The sequence below is a fragment of the Myzus persicae genome, unplaced genomic scaffold, assembly GCF_001856785.1.
Source record: "Myzus persicae strain clone G006 unplaced genomic scaffold, MPER_G0061.0, whole genome shotgun sequence".
Classification (NCBI taxonomy): domain Eukaryota; kingdom Metazoa; phylum Arthropoda; class Insecta; order Hemiptera; family Aphididae; genus Myzus; species Myzus persicae.
Genome location: NW_019102520.1, coordinates 1,005,533 through 1,018,022, shown reverse-complemented (window position 1 = coordinate 1,018,022; position 12,490 = coordinate 1,005,533). Strand labels below are relative to the sequence as shown.

At 27.6% G+C, this 12,490-nt stretch overlaps 3 protein-coding genes across 3 annotated transcripts; 2 read left to right on the top strand and 1 right to left on the bottom strand.

Moving 5' to 3' along the window:
- The first annotated feature begins 2,133 nt into the window (after positions 1-2,133).
- Positions 2,134-3,661, top strand: LOC111032367 (tetratricopeptide repeat protein 1). Its single transcript, XM_022312662.1, has 5 exons — positions 2,134-2,350; positions 2,440-2,707; positions 2,882-3,055; positions 3,129-3,311; positions 3,386-3,661. The coding sequence occupies exons 2-5, from the start codon at positions 2,462-2,464 to the stop codon at positions 3,554-3,556; spliced, it is 774 nt and encodes a 257-aa protein (XP_022168354.1). The 5' UTR covers positions 2,134-2,350; positions 2,440-2,461; the 3' UTR covers positions 3,557-3,661.
- Positions 3,662-3,854: 193 nt separating this feature from the next.
- On the bottom strand, positions 3,855-6,847 carry LOC111032368 (golgin subfamily A member 7). Its single transcript, XM_022312663.1, has 4 exons — positions 6,358-6,847; positions 6,138-6,290; positions 5,960-6,061; positions 3,855-4,017 (listed from the first exon to the last, which is right to left on the bottom strand). The coding sequence occupies exons 1-4, from the start codon at positions 6,505-6,507 to the stop codon at positions 3,973-3,975; spliced, it is 450 nt and encodes a 149-aa protein (XP_022168355.1). The 5' UTR covers positions 6,508-6,847; the 3' UTR covers positions 3,855-3,972.
- Positions 6,848-6,959: 112 nt separating this feature from the next.
- LOC111032371 (RING finger protein 37) lies at positions 6,960-9,874 on the top strand. Its single transcript, XM_022312667.1, has 2 exons — positions 6,960-7,233; positions 7,309-9,874. Exons 1-2 carry the CDS (start codon positions 7,231-7,233, stop codon positions 8,404-8,406), a joined length of 1,101 nt encoding a protein of 366 aa, XP_022168359.1. The 5' UTR covers positions 6,960-7,230; the 3' UTR covers positions 8,407-9,874.
- The last annotated feature ends 2,616 nt before the right edge of the window (positions 9,875-12,490 follow it).

The window sequence follows — 12,490 nt, the reverse complement described above, 5'->3', positions numbered from 1 at the left end:
AATATACACCAAAGTGAAAAAAACTTAAAATATTATCATTGATCATTGATTAATATGAAAATTGGTAATATGCAAATACATTTTTGCACAACATCTCATCATTAATTGGTTTTCAGCCCCAGAAATGTTTTTCCTCAATATGACGCATCAATTGCACCGCTTAAATGGTGTACAATACCACAATGAATTATGCTAATAATGTTTATTATCATTCTAATTATGATGATAATAATGATTACAATAATGGAAATAAATTATTGTCGTGTAAATAGATTTTACATAAAATAACATACCTCGACACAAAGTGTATAGTCCGAAATTGGAAATGTGCACTACGGATTTGAGAAGTGAGTACCTACTAAGAAATTATCTATAAACTACTTTCAAGACGACTACTGTCTAGTGTCTATAGTGTCTACTGACTAGGTACCTATACCTACTACCTTTTATTTTTTTTAAAGATAATTGTCTATGATAACAAAAATACTTACATTTTAGTCATTTTACCAAATGGATCTTTTCAGTTTACTTCTTTACTTTTATTTAGTATCGTAAAGGTGATTCCTCGTCATATTTTTTTCAAAATGTCTATTATGTGTAATTTAGGTACATTTCCAAGGTGCAAAATAACATATTAGGTATTAACCGATTTTATTATGATATGCAAATCAATTAGGTACTACGAGGAATCAAACATTAGATCAATTAAATTTTAAATGAAATATCATACATAAAATAAAGCATTTACCTATCAAATTTTAATATTATCATTTATTTTTATTTTTTTCATTTTTCATAGCTTCCAGTACTAGAATAATACAGCTCAACAGTTACATAAGAAATACACATATGCAGACAATATTACATGATAATCTATAAATATCTTACACGATGGTATAGGTATATATAGTACTGGCATTTATATTTCATGAGTACATTTCTTGTATTTTGTAATATAAAAATAGATTGGTAGTTACCAATAAATTGGCAATTAGTAATGTATAATTTGTCTCTGTATCATCTGATTTTACATAACAAAAATGCGTATTACGAATATTTATGAAAAATAGGGACTGCAAACATGGGACTAGCATAATAACTTTAAATTATAAGATTTTAGTTTGTTTGAAAATAATCATAAGAAAAATTTTACAATTCGCTGTAATAGATAATAAAATATCTGATATAATTACAAATATAATACAGATATATAACAGATATATACAATTTATTACAGATATAATTGCTAAATTGCAGCGTAGTGTAAGCGCCATAAAAGTTAGGTCACAGTATGATCAACACAGTTTTACTTTGGATAATCGGTTTTTTTAGAACTTATTATTCAAAATCAGATAACCCGGACCTTTGGTTTTAAAAATATTAAAATCTTAAATGTTATCACGGATTAAAATATTAGGTACATTATTACCGGAATACAACAATATAATAATACCAGACTACAAAAGGTACTGGCCATAATCTTCTACCGAATCATCCATTCAAACTCATTCACAGTCTGTTAGTTAGGCACATTTATACTCAAAAACTACTCTACCAATGTTTGTTCATAGAAAAATCATGAAAATTAAGAGAGTACTGAGTAGTTCCAAGTACGTCCGAAAATATATCAATATTCAATCGTTACAATATCCAATCCGCCTGCCCATCTCGGTCGAATTAATTCACAAAGCGAGTAGGTAGCAATACATCTATACATCCTCTCGTGAACCGAGGTACACTAATACCGATATTTCGAAATTTTATGTTTGTTCAAATTTTTCTGGGCGAAGTCAGTTTATAGTGAATATTTTATGTTATAATCATTAAAATTAAAATTAAATTAAAATAAAGATCATAATTTACAGCGTCATCTTGCGACAAAACTGATCGGCCACCTCATGGGTGGTTGCAAACATTGATATATAGAATACACTTGGTAGATAGCGCTGCTGTTATCGTTTCCTGCACAAAGCCACATCCGCATGGCATCACCCGCGACCCGCCCACCAGCTTGTTCGTTACCAGTCCAAACTATCTTAGTTTGTGTCTTCAACCGTGGTTACAATTAATATAACCATAGAATGATTCTATGATAATAAGCAGTTCATTATCTATACTCTATACATTCTGTGACAATCACATTTCGCAATTATCTACATTGTGATATTATGAATCAAAAAATATTATTATAAATTATAATATACATTCGTACTGATGATTATTGAATAATGATATTATGTTCTCTGTGCCTAATTTTCATGTAAACCAATATCATTAAATTTTAACAAACACGCTTTCCGAGTTGCTACAATTAACAGGACTTTGCATTTTATTAAGACATTAACATTGGGTAAGAATTAAAAATACTAAAGTATTGAATATTGATATAAATTGATGTAGGTAATTTGACTAATATTTGAAATGCTATCGCTTGTGTAGAATTTTTTGAAAATTTGGACTGATGTCTTCTGATAGTAAAAGTGGAATCCCCTCCAACGAAGAACTCATAGAAGAACTCACTAAAAACTTGGAGAGTTCAGCCATTAAAACTGATTTTCCTAGTGATGATGTAGTATCTCATCACAGTGAATCGGATTCAGAGTTTGATACTAATGTAAATGAAGAAAATGAAATTAGAGACGAAGATTACATTGATGACACTCTATTAAAAGAAAGAGATGATAAACTACCAGAAGAAAAAAAACGGGTTAGTTTAAGAATTTATAATTTATACCTATTATACTATTATTAAATATATGTGAAATTATTATAGATGGTAAGTGCATAAGATAATTATATGCCAATTAAACAATAGAGTTCACACAGTAAAAAAAACTATTTTTTAAAATAATTACTTATATATATATGTAAATGATTTTAGGAGTTACTACAAGAAGCTCTTAGTTTAAAAAACGAAGGTAACATCAAATTTAAGAATCAAGAACACGAAGAAGCTTCTAAAATATACACAGATGCATTACGTACTTGTCCATTAATTTTCCCAAATTACAGGGCAATATTTTTTGCTAATCGAGCTGCAGCTAAATCTAACATTGTATGTTATAGCAATAACATATTCCTTGTAGTTACTCTCATTTAATACATGATTTTATTTATTTTATCTGCAGAATATTGAAAGTGCTATACAAGATTGTACTCGTGCTATTGAGTTAGATCCTGATTATTTAAAGGCGTATATTAGACGTTCTAAATTGTTTGAACGCAATGACAAGCTTGATGAAGCATTGGATGATTTAAAAAAAGTCCTCGAAATTGATCGAAATTATGCTGAAGTGGCATACAATGCTAGAGTTAGTAATAATTAATAATAGTTATTCATTATTAGTATTTTAATTATTTTTTTTATGTGTACTTATTTATACAGGTATTACAAGAAAAAATAAATGAACGTAATGAAAAATTAAAAACTGAAATGATGGCTAAACTTAAAGATTTGGGCAATATGGTACTAAAACCATTTGGTTTATCTACCCAAAACTTCCAACTCAACCAGGATCCAAACACTGGTGGCTACTCAGTTAATTTTAAACAATAATTCAAATTCATATTTTGCTACAACTTATCAATTCTCATTAGTTTGTACATATAAAGTTAATTATAAGTATATTATAAATAAAAACTAATTGGTGATAAAAACATATTTATTTGATCAACTTTTTATTGTTTAAAAATAAGGTTTTATTTTAATAATAAAAATAAAAAGTTAAGTAAATGCAAAATTAGGTATGTTAAGTCAAACAAAACCACACAACAAAAAAAAAAAAATAATACTAACATAACAATAGTTTTCTTCCATAGACCATAAGAATGCAAGATTCAAAATATTTAAATGAAAAACCATTGTAAGATTGACATTTTGTTTGTATGACTATAGTATTTGTATAACACTCAACAAATATTTTTAGACAATTTTCACATGAAGAATTCTTCCGTCGAAACGGATAATGTGAGTCATGTTCTGGCCACTATAGGTTGATCTAGCATAGTGATTTCAATCTGTTAATAAAGAGTTAAGGTAAAGTACATTTTCTAAATACGAACTGCTGAAGGCCTATGTATATAAGTTATGACTTATGATATAATATGAGAACCATAACGCTTATAACTTTCAAATTGTTTTAATTAATTTAAATATTAAATACGGTCAGTACCATCTATCACAATGGCCAAGGAACCATGAAAAATATGACGTTATATAAATGTACGCATAAATAAACGGAATTTTGCCAAGATCTTGAAATGAACGCCATACCCTATATGTAGTTATAGATGGTACCGACTGTGTGTAACTTTTCAATACCAAATGTGCACCATACATATGTAAAATGTGTATTTACTGTTTACCAAGACTATGAATAGGGCTGGGATTTTGATATATTATGCATTGTTTTCCAAAGTTAACTACGCGATGCTCGTTTAATAGATCACATTTCATGTATTTTTTAATCAGAATAAAGTTTTTATTTTGCATTTTTAATTGTATAGTCATTTTTTCATATTTTAAGGCATTTAACATTTGGTTGTTTAAAATATTGCATTTCAAGATTTTTATGTTAAACAGTATCTTCATAATATACTTAAAGAATTTTTACCATATCAAAAAATATTAATCGCAATTTTTTGAACTGATACATAGGTTTTAAAAATCGATATTATGATTGGTAACTTGAAATTAAAAGAGAATAATTTGCTTTTTCAGATTAAAGGTCTACTTAAAAGACTAGTAATTACTGTGCAGTCCCGTAACTTTTTTTTAGTCTACAAACTATTTAAACTTGTTCTTGATACCTATACTTGCTTTAATTAGTATAAATGTCAAAAACTAAATGCTGAAATCAAGTCTACATTGTATACATCTACCTACTACCCACAAGTGTAACTATTGTCTTTTTACACCGGTTGACCAAATACTAAATTTAGGTGATAAACTTAATAATTTTTATTCTCTCGGAGGTACAACATTGTATGAAAAATAATTGTGTAGTTTATAGCTCTAAATGTTCTCATTAATATTTTTCTTTTTCTTTTGTTGCTCCTAATAACAAGTATTTTAATAAGTATTCTGAAATAACTATAAATATCTATAGTTTAAGCCGACTGGGCGACGGGTGTTTATAAATAAATAAATAAAATAAAAATTTAAGTACATCAATTTGAATATGTTCCCAGCCATATTAATGAAAAAATTGTTTGGCTACAATTTTGGTATGCCTAACACTATTCACTGAATCATATTTATATGAAGAAGAAAAACTACACTACCATCAATATCTTAAATTTCAATAATTTATGAACCAAAAAATGCAAGCTGTGGTTTAAAAAAGAAGGCCCAGTAAAGTAAATAATAGTTATTTATAGAAATAGGATGTTGATGACTTTTCAGTTTTTTTCTTTGATACTATATTATACTATCTTAGCTCAAAATTTATTTCACACTTCCTTGATTCAGAATGTACTAATTTTATTTTGCATTTTTAGCTATAATTGCTTTTTTATTTTTAATCGTATTTTTGATATATTTTTAAGTCGTTTTTTCATATTATAGGTATTTTTATAGCTTTTTGTTTTTGTACAATATAGGGAATTTTTCACAAATTTTAAATTTTAAAGAAAATATGTTTACTTCAAAAAATTATTTTATTATTATTGGAGGGTTTTTGTTGTGATTAAGTTTATTGAGTCATTTGATATATTTTTTTTAACTGTAAATTAAACTAAAAAAATCTTCTCAGCTTACTTATCTTACTTTATTAATTTTTCAATTCATATTTCAAATTACTTTTAACACCTGAGAAAATTGTCTAAGTCATGTTTTATATTTTTCAGGGCATTAAACATTTTTTGGGTGACTGTGGGTACTTATTAAGGTCATCGACATCCTATCTCTAGTTATTAATTAACAGTTGCATGATAATAAAACAAACATTATAAAGGATACAATTCTTAAACCTCGTTCAGCAGGATTGGTAAGCAGCAAACCTCTTGGTAAATAGACCATTTCATTCTGTTCGACTATAAATTTTCCAACTTTTCGTAAACACTAAAAATTAAATTGAACAATCATTTAATAATAATAATGTAATACCTACATTGAAAATGATTTATTATTTATTTACTTTTTCATAATGTGTATCTGCACACAAAAACATTGTATACACTGTGAAACACGCAAAACAGCCTTCACAGTATGTCTTACATGAAGCCTTTTCAGCTTCAGCGAAATAAGTATTCAACTGATTGATTGTATATTCAAAAACTGTTCGCTCGATCTACAATCAAACAATATTCATAAAGTTAATATTGTAATAAAATCAAGCTTTCCAATAAGATTCTTACTTTGTTTTCAAGTCCTTGTGGGAAACTCGTCATAAATTTCACAGTTGTGCCATCAGAATAGTCTCGTTGAACAAATACTTTAGCATATTGTGGCCCTTGCGTCTGACTGGCTGTATTTCCTTGAGACGACCTTATAGTTGGTGGAGACATAGTGTATAGAATATATTATTATGACTGCAAAGTTAATGCTTTCAGTCTACCTGACAAATATGAACTAGTTATTCACTGACTAGTGATTTAAAAGTAAAAAAACAAAACTGTATTGTAGCAAGTTATGCACTTGATTTTTATACCTAATAATAACAAGATAATATAAAGTGACTTATTTTAGGTTTTTCTAATCTAATAAATATATTTAAAATTTAAATAATAAATAGGTAAAATATTTATTGATGTTCCAAAAAAGAAGTTATCGAATGTTTGGAATTGGATCAACTACTAACTGTAGCACTGTACCTATCTATGTCCTATATTATTATAGTTATTTCTATCTTCAGATATTATATAAAAGTATATATCTGTGTTACTATCTAAAATTTGAGAAAAATACACTGATAACACGAACAATAATAATATGTGATAACAAATTAAAAGATAAACAATTAAAACATTATAAAACAATGAGATGGAGTTGGGAGCAGCATAAATTATAAATTTTATGTATAGGTATCTATTTTAATTCATGGTAAATGTGAGATACGACCTAAGACTCTTGAACTCGGTTGGAACATGAAAAATCAAAATACCTATTTCAACAAAATAAATAAAAAATGTTTTTTCTTATATTTAACACAGTCAATCAATTTTCCATGCAGAAATCCAGCAACGTCGTTCATAGGTAGAGAACTTTGAGACCTACAAAATTTAACCAATATGGTAAGTAATCTGTGATATTTATATAATATTATTATGAGTATTGAGTACCAGCTTTCATAGTTTATTGATTTACAGCTTATGAATGCTTGTGATCCGATTTTTAATGCCAGTATACAATTGGACGGCAGTTGTATATCTCGAGAAGGCTATTCCGTAGAAAATCTTATATCGCCAGATGCAGGATTACGAAAAAGAGGATTTCTATGCGAGACTTTCATTCGGCCACCGGTGAGCTTAACATTCAATTTCCCGTTTGCATTTGACATTAAGTACGTAGTGATCGGCACACGGGTGGGCGGTCAGAAATCCTCGGGTTTTCAGATATTAGCTGGGCGCAGTGATAATGTACAAAGGATCTGTTCTATGATAACTGAAAAAGAGGCAATATTGTTTCATGATAATAGCACAGATTTATCCACCTTTGGGAACGAATACGATAAATGCTGTTTTAATATATCGGCAAGTAGAAATATCAGATCAGCTGAGAAATTATCAGTGCGTATTTTCAAAACAGCAAATTCTATACCAGCAATAGGCAAGTTGGAAGTTTGGGGAAAAATTTCATGTGGAGTACCAAAAGAAATCCATCAATCAATAACTCGTAGTTGGGAAGAAAGTAAAAGACCAAAAGAAATACAAAAAAAAATTAAAGATGCGCAACCGATCACAGAAATTAATTCTGAAATGTTTGTTATGTGTGATGACTTTTTAGATTCAATTACTTATGAAGTGATGACATGTCCTATGGTTCTACCTTGTGGAAAATATGTCGACAGTACTACAGTAGAAAAGTGTATTAAACATGATACCATGTATGGACGTTCACCTTGTGACCCTTTTACTGGAATACCATTTACAGATAAACTAAAACCTATGCCTGTGCCCGAATTGAAAGGACGAATCGATTCGTTTCTAATAAAACACGCAGATGATAAAAATGTGAAGTGTATTCCACGAGCAGTGGGTAAACATAGTTTTAGTTTTTACACAGAACGACAGACTAAAAAAATTAAAGTACAATGTAGCAAATGTGACAAAAACTGTAATTTGTATAATTTACCTTGTAAACACCTACAATGTAGAAATTGCCTAAAGACTGAGATAATAAAATGCAATATTTGTCACAATAACTTTAATCGGAGTGAAATAGAAAAATATCATGAAAACCATTAGTATAGACAAGATTTTGTTACAACACTGATTACAACTGTGATTTCTGATCATTCCTTCAATGAGGTAAAATATTTCGTTCATAATTAATCAATTATCAATAATAACTATATGGTTAATAATATTAATGACAGAATGAGTATAAGGCAGCGGCTATTCATTTGTTATTTTAGTTTTTAATCTACTATTTCCTAAGTACATATTATATTGTATATTATGTGTTAGTTTTATTGATCTGACACTATTGCATACATATTGCCTTGTACTGTATTGCAAAATAAATGTGAATTATGTATAAAAAACACCACTAAAAGTATTAATTCAAACTAAAAATTATATTTTAATCACAGTTAAAAAAAAGTAAGCCTGTGATATTTGTACACATATTTTTCATTAAATGTTTAAATTTATTGTGTATGAATTATTTTTATTATAAATACTCCTAATAAAATCATTGCCTTAACATGTTAAACGCTGATGTCAACACATAATTGACACATGTAAATGGGCACTCGTGATTGGTGTCAACACGTAGTTGACATAAAAAGGACCCTATGGCCAGAGTTAACATGTTGTACACTAATCCAATGGCATACCAAGGGGCCAGGGGGCTAAGGGGGCGTCAGCTCCTCCTATTGGACGTGTTATGGTTTAAATTTTATGTAATAAAAGGCAAATCTATTATACAACTGTTGAACTATATTAGTTTTTACTTAAAGCTATATTAATAAAAAAAAAAAACCATATTTCTGAAAACGGTTTCGAAGAAACATTTTGAATAATACCAATTACTTGTAATGGCTATTACGATTTACGAGATATAGTCATTTTTTTGTTTTTATTAATTTAAAGTGTCCTTGACGTTTCATCTAAATCTTAATGTTAAAAGAATTCGATTTTTTTAATATTTGGTGAATAGATAACAATTAGTAATAAAATATTAATAATATAAGATATATCTAAGTAGTATCTAACCCTTTTAAATATTTACAAATCAAAAGACAAAAGAGAAAAAAATAATTATAACAAAAGGTTGTGTGGGCATTCACGTTTGAGTGGGCATACAGAGGGCGGGGAGATATAGTAATGACAACCTGGTATAAGGTAACAGATATCAAACTCAGATTTACTTTGTTGAGCCCCCCCCCCCCCCATTTATAAAACCTGAATAAGCCACTGCAGAAACCAATTTTTTTATTAAGTTTTTAGTAGGCAAAAAGAGAACAACACATTTAAAATTTGTATCTTCCATTAATTACCGTATTGAAAATTTCATTAAATATACCAATTTTATAACCGACCGCAAGTCAAATCAAAGTGGCTACTGGCGCACATATAAAATTGACTTTGGAGTTGAATGTTTTAAGAAAATAGATGCTCATGTCAAATCTCAATTGTAAAACATATTTGTCTATTCTTACTGTAACTGTGTATACTACCAATGCATATTGTTCATTGGAGGTAGTAGCAACACACTGAAGTCAGCTCATATCCACCCAAAAAATTTCACCATCAGGAAGTAATGCCAAAGAAGGCCGTGTTTTTGTGGAATATTTCAAGCTATAAACTATATTATCTCGTGCAGATAAATTTTAAGTTCACTAAACAATCCTTGTAGGGGTTTGATTAATCATCCACGTGGCTAATGGCTATAACATCCAGCGACTTTGCAAAGTTGATTAAAAATATACTTATCAATTCCTTACTACCGTCTGCCATTCGTCCTCAAAGAATTTCAAGTTGCAGCAGTATTCACCTTTAGTACCATGTTTTTTGAAATAGTATTTGTAGAAATAATTTAATAATATAATCATGTAATTTTTTTTATATAAATATTTAATCATCGACAACACAATTTAATATTTAATATGATTTGTATGAGATTTTACATTTTTACTGTTAATTGCTTAATAAAAACCTTTGTTACCTACTATAAACATTATGTGTTAACTCATTTGTATAGGTTGTTCTCCTTGAGGTCACACAATAACCACTATGGTACTATGAGCAAAACTTTATAACTCTTTTATCTGTGACACCCAGGGGTTGTTTAGGATGTAGAAACACTCCAACTCCTCCCCCACCATTGCTGTGTTTTTGCAAAAAATGTATTACGTGGTACATGATTTAAATTTGTACAAAATATGTCAATAATGGACATATAGTTCCATTTCATATTTAATATTATTAATATGAAGATTGATGACTACAATGTAGTCATAAACTTTAGAAAAATAAGTCGATATGAACAATATTAGTGACAAAAATCATAAAATTATATTATTTTCAATAAACACGTTTTGATAAAAATATGTTTTTGTTTTCTAATAAGGACTCTACATAGACCTTATACTAACTTTAAGTACCTTAGGAGGTCTATGGGCACAAAGCAGTAATATTATTCATATGATAGAAAATCGAAAATATTTTCAAAGGTATGAGCATTTATTATTTAGATGTATTTAAGTTTCTAGGGAACAGTTTTATCGGCTGTGACCAAAGTATGCACACACTAATGTCCAACACCATATCTAGTAAAAAAAAAAAAGATTGTTGAGTTGTTACGACGTAAAGTTACAATTAAACATAATATACATACTTGCATCATACAATGTACATAGTCAATATATTTTTATTACTTCTGTCCTGAACCTTACTGCTTTATTCATTAGCAACTCTATGTGGATTTGGCGGTACAAAACAAAAAGTATATTTTATTATACGAGTTCCCAACACACACAACATGATGATGAAAGAAAAAATGGGTAATAAAAAAATAATGAAAAAAAACTGTTCTACATGCTTTTTTTATTTTGCATATCATCTCATAAAACATTTTCATTTACAAAATAAATTTCATAAAAATCTGAAAAACCTTACATGCAACATTGATAAATTTGATTAAAATAGAAACTCCTATGGTATGTATATATTTCTATAAAACATATACACATAATATATTTATAAATAAAAATAAAATTCATATTGTCAAGCGTATAATATTAATACAATATATTATATAAATATAGTTTATATAATATTATAAACATTGTGTTTCTTGTCTTCTACTTTAAAATATATGTTTTTAAACAAAATAAGATTGAAATAAATTAAAATGTATAACATTTAAACTCAATGTGTTTAAACGAAAAGAAAAATAATAATTTTACCCTATGGCACATGAGCCTGAAATACATCAAACAGTAATTGATAAATTGTTTTGGGAGGCAGTAAAGTGCTCATCTACAAACAAAATTTTTTTCTAAAATCTACAATATACATATATATGTATTTATAATTATTTTATATAATATTAACTACAAACGTCTAAAATAACAAGAAAAACAAAAACACGACTATTTTAACGTTGAGATTCGTAAACAACAAAATAAAATAAAGTAATATAATAATGTATGTATATGATATATATATATTTAGCCTATTCGAGAGATTGTCTAAATTATTTAGGCTCTTAAGTACTTACAAAAATATTATAAAAACTTAATTATATATATATAAATATATATTAATTTTTTCAATATGTATAAATATATATTTTCATATAATATATAATATTAAATATATCTCACTAATAAATAAATTATTGTGAGTTTTATATCTATATTTGTTTAACATAATTCTATAATAACAAAAAAAAAAAAAAAATGTAGAACGAACTGGCATGGGTCGATTTTGGCACCTGGCATATGGTATTATTTAAGATATTATATTTTAATTTTATTTAATACTGAAAATTTTCTCTACATAATAATATCGAAAAATTTTTCTAAAAAAAAATTAACATTTTATTGCACGCTATATATAAAATATTAAATAGTTCTTATAAATAATAACAACATAAAAAAAATATATTTATATTTCTTTTTTTTAATTTTCTTATTTTATATCCTTGTTTAAACTAAGCGAATTTGATAATAAGTAGAGTTGTAAAAAAAGTTTGTTCAATATTCTTTTATATTTTTAATTGTCGTATACTTTGTGTTATTAGACCATTATGGTTCAGTGTTCAGAAAAATAAACAAACAAAAATACTAAGACTAGTGACGACAAGCGTATAACGAATGTC

Excerpts from the sequence above, each read along its gene's own strand:
- LOC111032367 (XM_022312662.1), top strand. The coding sequence starts at position 2,462 with ATGTCTTCTGATAGTAAAAGTGGAATCCCCTCCAACGAAGAACTCATA. Across the intron at positions 2,708-2,881 it reads TACCAGAAGAAAAAAAACGG|GAGTTACTACAAGAAGCTCT; the intron begins GTTAGTTTAAGA and ends AAATGATTTTAG. Across the intron at positions 3,312-3,385 it reads AAGTGGCATACAATGCTAGA|GTATTACAAGAAAAAATAAA; the intron begins GTTAGTAATAAT and ends TTATTTATACAG.
- LOC111032368 (XM_022312663.1), bottom strand. The coding sequence starts at position 6,507 with ATGTCTCCACCAACTATAAGGTCGTCTCAAGGAAATACAGCCAGTCAG. Across the intron at positions 6,291-6,357 it reads CACAAGGACTTGAAAACAAA|ATCGAGCGAACAGTTTTTGA; the intron begins GTAAGAATCTTA and ends GTTTGATTGTAG. Across the intron at positions 6,062-6,137 it reads CAGATACACATTATGAAAAA|TGTTTACGAAAAGTTGGAAA; the intron begins GTAAATAAATAA and ends TTTAATTTTTAG.